This window comes from Carassius auratus, unplaced genomic scaffold (genome assembly GCF_003368295.1).
Source record: "Carassius auratus strain Wakin unplaced genomic scaffold, ASM336829v1 scaf_tig00217047, whole genome shotgun sequence".
NCBI lineage: Eukaryota > Metazoa > Chordata > Actinopteri > Cypriniformes > Cyprinidae > Carassius > Carassius auratus.
The window spans coordinates 10,957-29,399 of record NW_020528871.1 but is presented as its reverse complement, the minus strand read 5'-3'; the positions used below and the strand labels follow the sequence as shown (position 1 = coordinate 29,399).

Genomic DNA, 18,443 nt, shown 5'->3' with positions numbered 1-18,443 from the left:
AAAAACATTTTATGAATTATGAATTTTATGAACATGCAATTCTTACAAAGAAAAAGACTTGACCACACCTGTTGTATGATAAACATAAACAAAATTAATTAATAGTCTTTTTTGTGATTCTTAAAGTATTATAACACTATAACAAAAACTGTTGAACTCAAATTAAGGTAGAGATTTTGAGGGGACTGTAACAAATGTAACCTCTAAGTTTGATTTTGTGTAAGCAATTTTGAGTTTCAAATCAGCATAATGAACATAGGAGCTGCATGTGCTTATGTAAATACGTGTTGACAAACATTTGCATGTGCTGTCAACACCCAGCGTGTTTTTTTAGGGGGGCAGGGCGTGTTGTACCGTTTTGACAAAAGGATATGGCCATTCTATGATCTTTTTAGCATACTTCCTAACGATGTTGTCCTCTCCAAAGATGAAGAGCGATCTGTTGACGGTAAAGCAGTTCTGTCGGACCGGGATGGGGTTGTATAAGGCCATGGGTTCGGGCTCGTTGCGCTTTGGTCTGTTTGAAGGCTGGTGAAACTGCACCTGTGGATACTGCCGGTGCATCCCGGTTCCGACTGCGCACCGATCCCCCATCCCCGGGAACGTCTTCTCCAAAGCGAGCCATTCTGTGTGGAGCAAAAACAGAGAAATCTAAGCCCTTTATAAACAGGTGCAAAAAAACGAGGTTTACTTCCACACATTGAACTGCAAATAATCATCCAAACTGCAAGAGTTTTCCCTGCTATGACAAACGACGAGTTATTAAACGGTCGTTAAATCCTCCAGTCACGCGCAACACGTAGCTTACTCCCAACAGATATCCCTACAAACGCCAAAACACCAAAAGTAACATTACCTGAAAGTAAAATGGGGAATAAAACCGTTTATAATCCAAATATCCAGTCGTACATCCCATGAAGAGGTTCTTTTCAGCAGGAATAGATCAAACTCTTTTCTGAGGAACCGTAGAAATGAGCTTCCATTTTCAGAACACCGTGGTAAAACTAAAAAGCCATCGTTTTTTTTAATCTCACCGGTTCTGTTTTTACCTCCTTTGTCACTCTTCCATCTCACTTACTTATTTTAAATGTTTTGTGTGTCTTTTTTAGTCTTTCCACGAGTCAGCGACAGTGTTCAACAAGCTCCATCTTCACTGTGTGAGCTGTGAAGCGCGGATGTGGTTTGTTTAAGGTTGGCACGCGCGCCTGGCCACCCCTCACAACAGCGCGAATGTCTGAGCGCGTGCTGCCTTTCCAACCGACACCCAGTGCGCAAATTAATCTAAAAGCTAGACAAAAACCTCTATAGACATGCAAATACGATTTGAATAAGTTACTTTGGTTTTCTTCAACACTAGTTTACAATAGCGCCAATATTAAGGTACATTTTGTCAATCAACGAGCGATTAAAAGCGAGTGAAAGCATTTTCCTCTCATTTTTACATACACTTTCTTTCATGTAGTTACCTCTCAGAAAGCACATAAGTTACCTTGAGAATTTATTTTCTTTACAAAGGCCTGCATGAACTAGTCGTCGGTTCGCGCTGGTGCAAAATAGAAAGAAATTAAAACGTCATAAAAAAAAGAATGAAAAAAAGTCTGAAACAAGTTATTTTCCCGCTGACGTCACTAAGCCCTTTTATTTTTCAACCTCGCTTCTTCAATAAATTGTTAATAAAAGTCCCGTCCAGAATGGTTCGGTGTGAAGTTTATATACACTTCAAATAAAAATAAAATAAAATAAAAAAAAACAGATTGTTTGAGGAATATCAATTTCAAGCATTGTAACAACATTTTTACTTATAACAGACATCTGCACAAAGTGTAAGCATCTCTATTCTGGGAGCAGCTGAGCTTTTTCAGTTGACTCTGAGCTCAGAAATAATTGGTGTTTAAAACGCACTCTTCTGATGCCTGTGCAAATCTACTGGCATGCTTGCTGCTAGAGAATGTACTTGTTGGCCTGGTAAAATCACAAACGGTCACAAATAAACAAGACGATGTTGGAACAATGTTGCCAGAGTTCAAAGATATTTGCAGGTGTAACGTAGTGTGCATTCGTCTTTAAAGCACCCCGAACTAAGCCTTGTACTCTCCTGAAACATGGCACATCATTATTTGTGAACAATGTATAATGTCCAAGTTTCTGTAACTTGTTGTCATACTAGTGTTTCTGTAAGTTACCCATAGAAGATATTTTAACATTTAACATCTCTTTTTCCCCATATTGGGCCATCAAAATAATACTCTGTTAAAGATACAGCTGAATTTTACAGTTCGATGAAGAGGCAATAAAATGACCATAAAGGTTATTACCATTTCCTTTCCCAATTGGGCTATTAAAAAAAAAGGAGAAAAAGAAGAAATAAATAAATAATTATAATTTTAAGAATCTACCTCACCACAGAAAAATAGAGAACTGCACAGAAAATTGAAGAAACAAGTAATAAACTAAACTTACTGCGAATAACCACAGACAACAATTGTAAGGCAAGACAGTGAGGCATTCCATGACGTCACTTAATCTGCTTAAAATTAATGAGCAGAACAGTTTAAGGGCCCGAAAGGACCTGCTAATAATAGTCAACTGCAAAATGAGAGATCTCACCCAGAGAAAGGGGGAAAAACAGATGCGGCTAATAAAAATTTTGATAGAAATTGCAACAGTCCAGTAGATCATTGCAGATTGAGGTTATTATCGCAAAACAGCACAGAAAGATGAATGAAAATACATTTCTCCTCCCCCTCCCTCAAAAGTGAATAGAAACAAATGATTTAGGAAGCACGGATGATGAGCAGAAGGGGGAATGTAAAACACAGTTTGATGACTCTAATGATCTTCAATAGCCTTTAGGGTGTGTCTGTGTGGAATACTGTGATTTCTGCTACAATTACAGATACAGTACATCTGGGTAGTGTACACTTATATCAGCTGAGATGAGTAGGTGAAGTAGTACACTTAAGTAGATGCCCTATATTGAGGTCTACTATAAATAAAACAGCAAACACACACACACTAAGCTGCCAGTGTCCACCCTCAATGGCCAATTACTCACAGAATGCTAAAGTACAGTTGTTCTCCATGCAGGCGTTGGAAAAAAAGAGTGTATGTGTGTGTATGTGTGTGTGTGTGCAAGGGTGACAGGATGAGAGAAAGTGTGTCAGAGAGAGAGAGGTATGAAATTGTAGAAAGAAAGAACCAGGGAGGAAGTACTGTAGCATATGCATTCATCAGATGTCAACACGTTTTCATTATATTCTGTTGAATAAGCCTTATGGAAAGCATGGGAGTGGTCAGAGCAGCAGTCGGCCTGACTGTGCTAACAGAGGAACTGTTGCTAAGATCCAAAACCTAGTCATAGTCACCATAGCTGCATTCTCAGCTTTTACACATGCTTCTTAATTACATTACCTCTTAAGATAAATATTTTTAAGACAAGCATCAAATACATTGTTCACAGAGACTGCAGTCCCAGAATGCATTGCACAGAGCTCAGTTAAAATAAATAAATAAATCTATATGGCAGACATAATAAACATATTTCATTTAATATATATATATATATATATATATATATATATATATATATATATATATATATATATATATATATATATATATATATAAAGTTTAATATGATGGAACTTGTTTGTGCTATGTTTTTATGCATATAGAGAATCACACCATTACATGTATTTTAGCAACCAGTTAAATTCAAACTCTAATTAGATAATTTCACATTTTCATTTAGTTTAACTTGATTAACTACAATAAATAAAACTGAGATAAAAATGAATAAAAATTATATAGACATTTAAAAACAAAAACTAATAAAAATGTCAAAAACAACAAAATTACTAAAACGTAAAAAAATTAACATGAGCGCTGAAAATCTAAAAATAGAATCTAAATCTAAATAATAACAAAACAAAAATAACACCTCAATGTTACTAAAATAATACTTATATAAATAAATTCACACATAAATGTATATAGCTTAAATGTATTTGTATTGTTTTATTTATTGTATTAATTTGTATTAATACTGTTTTATTTAATTTTTTCTTTTGACTTAAGCTCCGTAAGTTGCCAAGAGACTTTGCCTCTCACTGTGTCTTTAAAAAATATACTTTTATCATACTGTGTTTGAAACCTCTTGCTTGCTTACTCATTCAATATTCACTACATAGTGAAGCCTTATGAGTAAAATGAGTCCAGATATAGCTGTAGACATTATAAACAACTAAACAGATTTGACTTGACTGTTTGTTGCTGTTTTCCAAAGACAGGGTGATACAAGAAAAAGCCTTTTGCAAGCCATTTCATTTCATAAACTTGATCAAAAAATAAATAATTTATAATATGTAATGTCTAGACTGATAATCGTCTTTTTCTGTGTTTGTCTTTCTCTCCCCCTCCTCCTACTTCTGTCCAATGGGTCTGTGTTTGATCACAGAAAACACAATTAATTTGGCCGTTCTAGTAGCACCTCTGTCCAAGGTAAATCAGCAGACCCTGGTCTCTCTGTTCAAGTTTTGTATTTTTTCCCCAACCAATTAAAAGCTAACCAAGAGGCATGAACCAAAGAGACATCTCGGCTCCCATATAATGCAGTGTCCTTGTCATCCTAATAGTAGTCTCCATGGTGACTGTACACTATTAAATTTCTATTTTTTTCCTCTCGTTTTTGGCTTCACAATGTTCATTCAACAAAAAGAAACCTGTGGTCTTATTTGTACACCCCCGTCACATTCACAGACACACTGTATAAATGCTATAGACAATCCAAACGTCCAGCAGGATTTACATGCTCACTTACAATGCAACTTTCAACTGAATTATACCACCCATGACAATATACCTAGATTGTGAATCATCTTCCAGACAAAACACAAATTCTTACAGGTATAGTTTACTAATTACTATCCCACAAGTAAGCAACACAACTTCAGTCTGAATGTCTGTACTTATTATGGCAATAATCCATACGAACGGTGGAGAAAATCACTCTGACATTATCAAGCAATATTATGTACAGAAGAAGTGCAATGGTTTGAAGTTAAAAACATCTTACTGATCATTTTTCACTTTTCACTTCCCAAGATGTTAATCGATTGACTGGAATCGTGGATTATTGTGATGTGTTTATCAGCTGTTTGGACTCTTATTCTGACAGCACCCATTCACTGCGGAGAATCTATATTGAAGTAACACTACATTTCTCCAAATCTGTTCTAATGAAGAAACGCATCCACATCTTGGATTTGGAGTGTATTCCTTAAAGAGTTTTCATTTTTCTTAAATAGACCATAAACACATGAATAGTTAATCTATTATATATATTTGTCTTCGATGACAAATTGCCTTCTGTTTTAAGTAGTTCAGCTCAATTGGAATTTTAAATGAGAGGATGTAAAATGAGAAACACAAACTGAGTGCCACTAAGCAGAAGCTTTCTTATCATTTTTATTGCAACACTACGTGTTTTATGGATTTAAAAATATCTTTCGTCTTTTTTATCAACAATACATTTCAAAAATTAGCTCTTCAAAAAAACCTCCATATTTTTTTTTTATTATTATTTTACTAAAATTGATCAGGTATCTGTAACACATCTTCCAAAATGTCATTTAAATTGGAGAAATACAGTTAGAACAGGAAAAAACACATGCTAGTGATAGTGACACATTTTCTGACATTCTGTTTCATGCATAATGAGCCTGGGTAGCATTTGAAATGATCACCTTAGAAGTGTCACCACAAAAGCATTAGCAACACAAGGCCAGACAAGAGCACTTGATCACAACTCACATAGACTAAATAAAGCCCATCTATGGGATCAGTACCTCAACCAAGCCCTAATTCAAACGATTTGGCTTGTGTTTTCTGTGCTCTGTTACCTAGCAACAGCCTCCTCTTCTCTTCATCTCAACCGACTGGGCTGAAACCATAAAGCTTATATAAATTGCATATTCAGAAAATAATCTCTGTTTTATTTTAGTGTACGACAACCGATTGTCAGTTAGCAGACAGCAGAAAAATCTGCAAAAACATATAATTGAGTTTTTGTTTTTGTGAGATATCTGAGGCTGAAACTCAGGACTTGTTTCTACCTTCCCATGCAGTGGTTCAGAAATGCATGGGGGCAACAGGAAGTCTACGAACAACAACATAATGCAGGATATTAATTATTGTAGGTGATTACACTATATCATCCTCAAACATATATAATTTGAAGGGCTGATTACAACCAAAACTGCTTTTTCTTGCACTGTGAATTTACAAACACATCGGGTAGAAGATAAGAATAGCAAATCCAAGCTCAGAGACACCTGTTAATCTTTGTAGTGCGTGTGAAGTGTTAATGTCTATTAGGGCTGTAGTATAGAGACACCTGGCTCCATCTAGTGGTAGCAGCTTGAAACAACAACGTAAAAGGAAATCCCAGTGAGAATAACAGTTATTTTAGTATTGTTATTTAGAAAATATTCTAGCATTTATTAATGTTATTAAATTAGCTTATATCTTCATAATTTGAATTTAAATTTTTTTACTTTTTACTATGTTCGTTTATTTTTTGTGCTTGTGTGTGTGTGTGTGTGTGTGTATATATATATATATATATATATATACACACACACACACACATTATATACATAACACAATATTTCAAATTAGCATTAATTTCAGTTTTAGTAATTGTAGTACTTTACTTAAAAAAAATTAAATTATTTATTTTCAACGTTGATAATTTATATTTACATTAAGTGTACGTTTTATATCTAATATTTATATTTCATTTTATTTCAGCTTTATTGACTGTCACAGAACCAAAAAGAACAATTTGGAAATTCAACAAAATTACCTGTTCCATGTAAAAAAAAAAAAAAAAAAAAAAAAATCATAATAATAATCAAATGGGTCAGAAATAAAATGATTGAACATTGGAGAGTGATGTTTCATACATATTGCAGTATATGACAATGATCATTCAGAATAAAATCTGCTCTAGCCTGTCTAAAAAGCAAAGTAAATAAATAAATAAATATTTGGATGATGCAAGATTGGTCAATTTGAAAGAAATTTAGCATCATATAGACATGAATGAATGAGGATTATTAATAACTGCTGGCTGCACACAAACAGGACTGTATGAAACCTTGTGTTGAAAAATTAAACAGCTAGCAAAATCTGCAATTCTAACAAGCTCTAATAAGTGCATCAGACTTTCTGATCAATGCCATAGCAGTTTTCCTGTTTTTTATATTAAATAATCCATCACTATAAAGTATATTTTGCTGCTCTGAATATTGAAATGAAGTAAAATGGATGTTTTTATTCATACAGGCATTTGGAGAAGAGATCAGAGCAGCATGGTAAATTACACTTCCAGTACAGTGGCGATTCAAAAGCTTCCCTCAGGAGACAGTCCTGGCAGAGTTTGCTGGAGGTTTATAACCCATATGGCAGGGGAGGATGGATGGCATGCCTGGCTCTCACCCCGCTGGCACAGACAAGCACATTAGAGATTCAGAGTAGGGACAGATGGGGCTGAAGATGAGGTGGAGGAAGATGGTGGCGTTGTGTATGTGAGATGTAAGTATTTGTCTGTGTGTCTTGTCTGTGTTGGTTTGAGCAGGGTTCAGTTATGGTCAGTATCTGAAAGTGAAGCATCACTCCTTGTGCTCAAAGAGATATTTTTGATTATGACAATGTAATTGACATTGCATGTAAAAAGTGCATGCAAGTTTGTAAACAATCAATGTTAAAGGTCAAAATGTCACAAATACAGTTTCGGGCATCTAAAATTGTCTTTCTGCTATTTATTTATGTATGTATTGGTCTAATTTCCCAAAGGAGAATGAACTAAGTGTACTCTTAAAGGTAAAGTTCATGTCATTATTTACTCATTTTAAATTGTACCAAACCTGAATGAGTTTCTTTCTCTGTTGGGCACAAAAGAAGATATTTTATAGATTGTTGGTAACCAAACAGTTGAGGGTAGCCATTGACTTATGGAAATCCTTTAACCAAGGGTTTTATTCAGTCTAAAGACTTTCGTCAGGTTAAACACCACATTGAATTTAACACATGAAAATGAGGCTACAAGAAACTTGCAGTCTTTACAATGGTACATACTTAAAAAAAATGGTATGCTGTTTAACAACAGTCCAATCCACAGAATGCACTGTACGTCTGTCCCTCACAGACTCATTTTCATTCCTGTCAAAAATTAAATATGGGCTTCCCTGACTAAGGTCTACCGATAACAGAGCACAGCAGTGCCACCCAATTTTTCAGCAGCCTTGGTTCTGAAAGCATTTTTTGCATTTGTATTCTTCAACAGGGGTTTGAGAAAAAGAAAAAGAAAAAAAAAACTTCAATAGAGAGACACACACACAGACATATATATATATATATATATATATATATATATATATATATATATATATGTATATGTTAATGCAGTATCATTTTGCACCACAAGGGGGACATGATCAGATTGTATAATGCTGGAAGCAGGTGTGAGACGCTTCCACGAAATTCACCTATTAGCTGTCTCCATCTATCATCCTGTTTTTCCAAACAAACATTACTCATCATCAGACATGAGCTATGGCCGTGGCCCCTCAATAGAGGTAAGGAGCTGGCAAAATGATGAAGCATCTAAGGAGAACGAGCAACCACACACACATACAACCTTTCACCAGCCAAACACAGTTCTCAGACTATACCAGGTGCACAACAGGTAGGTCAAACACATTAAGACCTAGTTCACAATGACGAACAGCACTGCATCTTTTTGTCATAATAACATATAAGACCAAAATAGGGTTAATGTTATTCTCTCCCAAAACAGAATTTCACCGGTATGCAGAGGGTTTCCAAACACGTTGTCATCTTTGATATTTAAATGTGACGTGAACGTGTATGTGAGTGATTCCACAGCAAAGGAAAGATCTGACATTCACCTGGCCTGCTGTTTTCTCATCACTTTTATGTTTTGAGCATGGAACGATGCTACTGAAAGCTCCCACCCCCACTATACCCACCTCCCTCTATAATTGCTTCACGCTTGTCTTTGTACTTCGTCACAAGCTGAAAAGCACCAAAGGGCCCTTGAAGACTAGATTCTCAACAGATTTGTCTTAAGGAAGCAGATTTTACATTGGTTTTACAGGTTTTACATGTTTAATGTAACAAAAATGGCTTAAAATTAAACACTGAAAGTCAAAAATATAGCCTTCTGTCTATTTTACCATTCAAACTACATGCACAATTATATGGTTAGTACGTTGCATGTTATTATTTGCATTTAGCATAATTTAGCAACCCGCCAATTAAGAACTGTTCTAGATCAATATCACATTGTTTATTAAAAGGATACACAGTCTACATGAGTCTAGTTTACCACCCAGTTCAGTCACAAACATGATGAAGTTTTTATAAGTCTGTATCTTTTTCTACAGACCAGTGTAATAACTCCTTTTGAATTCATTTGTAGGCTACATCAATGGAGATAATGGAAAAATAAGAGTGAATGGAACTTTCAATCTCGTTTATGAAATTTGCTAATGGGGAAAGAAAATTAATAAGACAGCCCAATGGACTATAGGAACTATGTGGGAGTCTCCTTTTAGATTCTGCTTTTGTTAATGCAAATTATGCCCTAATGGCTGAAGAAGCAAAAATATAATAAATTCATAGGCTGTTTCATGTGGTCTGATATGAATGATTCAGCCTGCCTTTATTATGAGAATCCTTTTATTCTAATTAAATATCTTAAGATTCTAGATCACTAATTAATCAAGAGAATGAGATCGCTAAATAATTAGCACCCACTGATGAAAAATGACAGTCAAATGTCACTGTGACAATAACATTTTTTAATTTCTATAATTATTTTAGTTATTATCAAAGAAAACAAATCAGCTTATCCCCCTTTTATTTTTTTGACTAGCAAACCTGACCAACTTGCAAATCTCCAACGAAGTGTTTATATTAACCAAAGTGTCTAACATGTAATTTCATGACTTTGACAGCAGCAGCTTCCATAAAATCAATACATCTGGGGCATAAATAATTAAAAACACACAAGACTGTGTTGGTGTATAACAGAGTCAGACTGGAGTGCGAGAGAACATATTTCATGTTCTGTTTCTCTTAGACTGGGTCTATTAAAGCTATAACAACATTACTGCAGGAAGCTGATAGAGGCGATGATCTCAAAGAAACAGAAGGGGAAAGAGACAGAAATTAAAAACAAAATTATTTGTGAGGTCTATTCTTAACACAAAAGTCCTTCCCACGAGCTGTGTTACTTACAACATAACCTAGAACGCAGCTGAAACACATGGGTTGATCTCATTCACTGTCCTGCAGAAATATAATGTTAAATATGCAAAAAATTTAACTGTAAAAAAAAACTTTTGACCACAACTGTGTGTGTGTGTGTGTGTGTGTATAATTAATATATTATATATATATATATATATATATATATATATATATATATATATATATATATATATATATATATATATATATATATATATATATATATATATATATATATATATATACATATATATATATATATATATATAAACAGCATATTATCATCAGCATAGTTTGCTTCAGGTGAAAATGGAACCTATTTCCCACCTAAAAACAAGACATTTGCAAGCAAAATGTGAAGAAAAAAACATTTAGACCCTCAAAAATGTACTGCCAAAAAGACCGAATGCAGACCATCATCAACAACAAAAGAAATATCAATTTTCTCTGAGGCTAAGAGGTGCAGCCTTCATCTTACGGTCAGCGGGAGGTGCATGTTGAAGGTGTCTGGACAGAAAACAGGAGAAATTGTCTGTGTAATGGTTATCTATCCAGAAGGTCAGTCTGTATGCTTGCCCTGGTTTTTCTAGAGCTTACATGAGCCCTACAATGAAACAATTTCTCAAACCAGTTCTAGACACCTCATGACTCCATATTGGCCTTTATAATCTTTTCGAAGCAGCTCTGAGTAACACTGATATTTATCTGTGGTGAAAAGCACACATTTTTAGCAAACAACCGGTAAAAAAAAATTAACAACATTTACAACCGGTTGCAAGAAATTATTTAATAACACTTGTTCCTAAAATTACGGAAGTCATAATAGTTTAATTGAAAGTAGCTTCAAGAAATAATTAGTAATACCATTTATAAAAATAAAAAAAAGTATTACCAAACACATTTTTATGATACTCTACATGTATATCCCAGACCATGTCTTGTGTGCATTTATTAAATCCTTATTTGTAAAATAATTTACTTTAGTAAATTACTCTCCTCTCTCCAGCCTGAAGACAAATCTAACTGATCAATACATTTAAAAGTAACTCATTCAAAAGTAATGCATCAACATGTCATGCTCTGGTCCTAGGCCATCAACCCCAGATTATTATAATTCTTTTACTTTTGCATTGTGTAAAAAAAAAAAAAAGAAAAAGAAAGAAAAAAAGGACCTCATTTAGTCTATAATTACTTTTTTAATTACTAAACTTATTTAATTATTTTAAAATTAAATGGTTAAGCTTTTTCAGCATTATTGATTATACTAAGTTTGTGAGCACACTGACTAAATAAGAGACTTTTCATGTGCATCCAAACACATCATTCTTCATTTCTGGCCCTCCTCCTTTTGTGACTGACAAACACATCAGATCAGGCTGATGAATAGGCCTTTTCAACATGTCAACATAAATTATTCAGCTTTGACAAACAAGTCTGCCATTTAAACTCTGCTGGTTGTTGAGGGTGGAACATTTATAGGGTGAACAGAACAATTTAAGGTGAAAATTCTTTCAAATGTATCTTAAATGTCCCCCCTGAAGACAAAAACACTAAATGCCTCTCATTATAAACATCCATAGCTCTTTAAATAGTTAAGCACCCTGCATATGCGATCATGTGTGATCAGAAATGTCTTAGTTTGCCATTTAAGATAATGTCATGCAGTTCGGTAAAGTGTGGACTCACGGGACTTCGAAAAGGAATAAATGAATGAGAAAATAATAAATAGTTGCTTAAAAGTATTGACCAGTAGATGACACTTTCACCAAATTCATCGTTATTAGCATTCTAGCATAATACTCTTATGATTCTTATGATTTTGAAGCAAGCAAAAAATATATACAGTATATACACTACCATTCAAAAGTTGAGGGTCGGTATGTTTTTTGAAGTCTTTGAAAGAGTATTCACGAGGCTGAATTTATTTGATCAAAAATACAGTCAAAACAGCAATACTGTGATATTCTCTCTCTCTCTCTCTCTCTCTCTCTCTCTATATATATATATATATATATATATATATATATATATATATATATATATATATATACTGATTTGCTGCTCAAGAAACATTTCTTATTATAACAGTTAAAAATATCGATGAATAGAGGTTTAAACACATTATTAGAACATATTTTTGTAACATCATAAATGTATTTAAATTTTGTAACTTTCTAAGCAATTTAATGCATTCTTGACAAATAAATTATTCATTTATTTTTGTTTGTTTTTTGTTTTTATCTTCCTGACCTCCAACTTTTGAACAGTAGTGTATATCAAAATCAACAAAAACTGTTCTGAATTCAGGTCACTTTTCAAAACACGTTTCAAAACGTAAGAATGGAAAAGTAAGTGCAACTCTGACCTGCTGCACATGGTGTCATGACAATAAAGTCAACCATTGCCGGTATTCCTGATACATTGACTGCATTGATCACTGCTAATTCAGATTTTTTAAAAACCTCAAATTCTTATCATGCATCACTTTCAATGATTGTTGTGGACATCTGAGACTCAAAATCGAAATGTCTACACAAGCTATCTGATGCATTTCTGCTTTTGGTCAGAACAGGGAATGATGGTAAAAGATGTAGACAGCGAAGCGCCACAGGCCATTCCATCCAACACGTCACAACCCCAGGTCCATGCTAGAAAACACCACCTCTGTTTTCCACCTGGATGATTGACCCCAACTCCTACTGGAGGATCACACAGGCTAACGGCAATACAGAGTCAATGTGTGTGTATGTGTGTGTGTGTTTTATGAATGTTTGTGAGTGTAACTTCGAGTTATCTTCATAAATGTCTCTAAGCATATCTGTGTGTTTTAATGAATGATTGTGACTGCAGTTGGGTCACCAAATGTCCAACAACAGTAAAAGTAAATCCTACAGACAATAAGGAAAAATACTTAGTAAATAATGTCTTCATGAAAAGTATATATATATATATATATATATATATATACAGATAATCTGACTCTCAATAATAACACAAACCTAAAGAAAATATCAATTTCTCGGATGCCTGCATTTTGTTCGTTCTCCAGAACTTTACATGATGGCATGTAAATATTGCCTATTAACAACCAAAACAAATATATCTACAATAAAATAACAAAGCATTTTCATTTAAAATAATAATAATAATAATTACTCCCAATAATAATAAATGCCTATTATCTTCAGAAAACAATTACAATAAATATAATTATAATTAGTATCATTATTATTAATCTCTGTATTTATAAGCCACACAGTGTCATTAAATGTTGACATTATTATGCTGCTTCAATTACTCTAGTAATCAAGCATATATGTTGCATTCTGATACACTTGCATGAAAAGTGAGAGGTTTAATTAGATCTTGAAAAGAGGGAAATTGGGACGAGTGGCTTGAGATCCACTCCAGCCACTTTTTGAGATTTTTAATTTTGGCGCAATCAACGACGAGGTTGCAAGGAAGATGCTTTGAACTGTGCCTCTTTAAATACAGTGAAGTCAGACGGGAGATGAAAAAAAAGATGGAAAAACTGTGTTATCTGCACTGCCACTATTGTCTACAGTCATGTGCTGGGTTATCCTGACAGTACTTAATCACGCAATCCAGGCGAGCATCAACAAACCATTAGGCATCTGTAGAGACTTTGGCGATAATAGCCCAGCGCAAGACATACTGCGAAGTGCCATTGTCTCTGAATGTGTGCGAAATTACAAATGATATTGTGCACTTGTGACAGCAATTTTTTTTTCCCAGGCTTTGTCTTTTTCCTGTCTGTTACTTAACAACAGAACAGAGACTCCCACGCAGTCACACAGCACATTTACACACACACACACACACACACACACACACACACACACACACACACACACACACACACACACACACACACACACACACACACACTCACACAAACACACACACACACACACACACACAAACACACACACACAACAGTCATGCAACATGGTTTTAGTACACCTTTAATGTCTCTCTGAACAATTTGGACCAAATATAAGAGAGAAAGCAGGCTAAGATCACAGACTAGATGTTATGTGCTTTCCATTTCTCCATTAACTGCTTTGCATTAGTGTGTAATGAAAATGAAAGAACATAAATCCGGCCAGTGCTATATATTTTCACCACACTCACAGACAGCACCTATAACGTGGAAAACTGCCCGTTTTCTAAACCACTGGGAAATGTGCTTTTCAACATCTTTATACTGAGGGCTGAGACTGAAAAGAACAAAATTATCATGTGTCCTTCCAGTGTCTGGAGAAAAAAAGATAGAACATTTAACTGTATAAAGCAGAGATATTAAATTGTTGTTTGCTGACAGGAAAAGCGCAGGCTCTTTACGTATGAGCTGAAGGAGGACAAAGGCTTATGTTTTACGAGAGCTGTGACTCATATGTAACCTTTCTGTGGTCACACTGAAATACTATCACGACCGGGTGAACACACAGAACACAACACACATAAAATCATGTAGCTTATCAATATCATGCATAAGGTCTGCCATAAAAAAAAGAAATATTTTGACATTACTACCATAACTCATAGTCATTCTTGCTATGCCCACTTTAAATGTATACTAGGTTTGGACATTCAGCACCTACTCAATATCCACATTTTAGAATAACAATAAAGTGATCAAAAGTATGAAATAATAAATAGAAGACAACGGAATGGACAATGGAAGGAATAACTCTGTGACCAAATTATATTTATACAACAATGTCATATTTAAGCTTCTAAAAAGGCACCACTTTTGACTACAATCCAGCCCTTAGTCTGGATTTTTTCTCAGTGAACAACACTATCAACATGTCCATTGAAACAAATGTAAATAATACATAGAAGTAAAATAAAAAAAATAAAAAATATAGAATTTAGAATATGTATTAATATAAAAAAAACATAGAATAAATATATATATAGTATATACTGTCAAGTCCAGGACGGAATTTATAGTATAACTAGAGCCTTTGAGAGTGTCTCAGAGATGTTAGGGTCATTATAGGCACTCATACTGTGTTTAAAACCAAATGAGAGGTAATTATTTCAGTAGTACCTAGCACTGTGGGACACGGCTCTCTTTCTCTTTCCACACTCTCTTTAGCCATTAACACTTGTGCAAGTGCTGCAGCAATGATTGGGCTGCTTCTGTTGTTTTCTGCACTCTAAATATAACACTTTGTAATATCACTTCTTCATATAATATAATAGAAATCATTTAAAAGAACAAAAGGATAATTTAAACTGGCACTTTATTTCAAAAAGTCATTGTTCCTTTATCCAGCACAATTATAAATCGAAAGCAAGCATTTTTACATAATATCATTTCAGAAGGCTTGCTCAACAGCTCAAAGTAAAACTCTGTGATCAGTGACTAGCAATTAATTCAAATATTGATTAATTAAAATATTCTCAACATAAATATGTGCTGGCAAATGATAAAGTGGTCGAGTTAACAATTTTATGAAATTTTTATATCACTTTTTAATGCATTTAAAAAAAAATTCTGAATTTTAATTATGAGTTCTAACATCTAAACATTCTAAAATTTCTATTCAATATTTTGGCAATGCACTTAAAAGTTTATTTGCCAGACACCAACTGAAGCCCTATAAAGTGATTAATTATTAAAAATGTACATCAATGAACATCTCAACTATTTAAAAAAGGCTCATAATGCAAAAAGAAACGCAATTATGTTTTTTCTGAGTGTACTTCTTAAAGTTAAACAGCAAGAATGACACCACAAATGCAAAGTTGTTTTAAGAATATCTCCTATGCACAGATTATTATGGAATGAAAAGTAGCCATAGCAGCTGTTACTTCTTTACAGAAAAGACTGTACTGAAAATCTTGCTTGATGCAACACACCTATAATTTCCCAGTGTTATGACGTACTATATTATGCAGCTATAACAAGTAAGCTCATAGTGTATAAAATATTTATTTTCCGCCCACTTTTCTCCTCTTTTAACAACTGTCAATTCCTCACAGGTTAGGATGATTCCAAGGGACTGATGAGGGAGAGGGGACCAGAACGCAATTTCTTCTGAGGAGGACCCCATTCCCCTTGCTGGTGAATAAGACATTCCTACTTCTCTCATGAACACACTTCTAAGTGAAGAATACCAACATTTCAGTCTGTCCGTTTTACAAAACTATCGTCTGACTTCAGAAGACTACTTTTATGATAATTTCATGAAGCCTTTTGAAGCTTGAAAGCTTCAGACCCCTTCATGAAAATGGAAGTGAACCAGAACATTATTAAAATGTATTATTCAAACTGGCTTGATAGGCATGATGGTGAGTAAATGATGCAATTTTCATTTCTGGGTGAAGTATTCCTTTATGTAGTCTGACGAATAAAAGCATGGCAAAAAATACATTTATACAAAGTTTGCAAAGAGCTTATTAAATTGCATGCTGTTTGCATGCATATGCCACTTACTCCCATTCCTTGCGCCGGGCCTGTGGGGTGCTCTGGATCTTGTGTGCCTCGTGTGCTTTAACGATGTCCCGTTGTTCAATGAGTCCCCCCCTGCGCCGTTTAATGATATTCGGGCTGACGGGCACGACGGGGTCCAGACATAACGAGGCCGCCCCCTCACATGATCCTCCAAGATCCAGGGAGGTTGGTGCCAGACCCATGGGATGGGCATGAGGGACATAGAGTGTGTCAAAACTGCATGCATGGGACAAGAAGCTGTCAGCCAGGCTCTGGGGCTCCAGGAGTGTACAGGGGTGGGAGCCGTCCTCCAGGGTTCCCCGGTGCTTGAGCCAGCTCTCTGGGTCCTGAGGCTGGAGGAGGAAACTTTGCGATGGCAGGCTCCCTCCACACATGCCCTGACTGAAAGACGGGACTGCCAGGGCATTGTGGTCAGACAGGGCCTGAGCGCTGACCGAACAAGTGCCCAATTCCAACATTTTGAGGCCAGACTCTCAGCATTGTTCTGTGTGAAGAGGAAATAGGGAGAAGAGATCTCTAATAGTTACAAAAATACATTTTAAGCTAAAACAGTGTTGTAAATTGTAAACCAGGGGCCCTCAGCACACTTCCTAAAGCAGGGTTATTATAGTTTATTCGATCTAAATGCATAAAAAAGTTTTACTTAAAAATAAATTAAGTGCCAATGCAACATTTCGTATTTTAATTTAGTTTAACCTCATATATTAAAACACAAAAATTATAATAAATGTAAATACTTTTTTAAACCCTAAAAAAAGAAGGAAAAAACACTTTCTAGGGACCACAATATGGCTTAAAATGATTTTAAATAAGACAAAACTAACTAACTAAATAAATAAATAAAAACAGCTAAAATTCAAGATGTAAACTGACATGCAATTTTTCATTTTAATTTCTTAATTTTTAATTTGTCCTGTTCTATAAACTGGGAAAAAGTCATGGAAATGAATCAAATCTTCATGAAATGTATAAAAGGTCATGAAAATATCTATAAAAATTCTATGAACATATATTTTTCACAAGCGGTAAAATGTTTTATTTAAAGAAATGTTAAATTTGTGAGACAAAATATATATAAAAACACAAAATAAACAATCATGGACGACTGGAATAGTCATGTAAATTCATTAGTGTGAACCCTGAACATCATTCAGTTCTTGAAACAGCAAGTTGTGAAATATCCGAATGTAACTATTTTAAAAAGTTTTACACCTTACAAAGATAAAAAAAAAATCAATTCAATTCAATTCAACTTTATTTCGCCATGTATACAGATACTAGGAATTTGGGCCCGGTTCCCCAAAATGTTCTTATCGCTAATAAGTAGTTCTTAACCTATTCCTTAACCTCTCTCTTAACCTTGTGGCATGATTCCCGACACGTTCGTACGCTAAGTATATCTTCTGTAAGTCATACTTTCGTAAGGTTGGTCTGGACCATTCGTAAGCTCTCTCTTAGCGTTGTTTGAGCTCAAGACGCTACTGTACAGCAGTCTTTAGAAACCAGCGCAGTGAAGTACAAGTCAAACTATAGGATGTTGACAATGTTGTCGCTCAACAATGCTTTTATGTTATTTTTTAAGACTTGTAATAAATTATGTTCGCAATGGATACAG

At 34.6% G+C, this 18,443-nt stretch overlaps 1 protein-coding gene across 1 annotated transcript; it reads right to left on the bottom strand.

Annotated features, from left to right (window-relative positions):
* Positions 1–403: 403 nt before the first annotated feature.
* Positions 404–17,307, bottom strand: LOC113099806 (uncharacterized). The gene is made up of 2 exons (XM_026264757.1): positions 16,811–17,307; positions 404–626 (listed from the first exon to the last, which is right to left on the bottom strand). The coding sequence occupies exons 1-2, from the start codon at positions 17,284–17,286 to the stop codon at positions 404–406; spliced, it is 699 nt and encodes a 232-aa protein (XP_026120542.1). The 5' UTR covers positions 17,287–17,307.
* Between the last annotated feature and the right edge of the window lie 1,136 nt (positions 17,308–18,443).

Bases quoted from the DNA above. Each gene is read 5' to 3' on its own strand.
- LOC113099806 (XM_026264757.1), bottom strand. From the start codon at position 17,286: ATGTTGGAATTGGGCACTTGTTCGGTCAGCGCTCAGGCCCTGTCTGAC. The intron at 627-16,810 runs GTAAGTGGCATA...TGCTCCACACAG, and splicing joins GCCCGGCGCAAGGAATGGGA to AATGGCTCGCTTTGGAGAAG.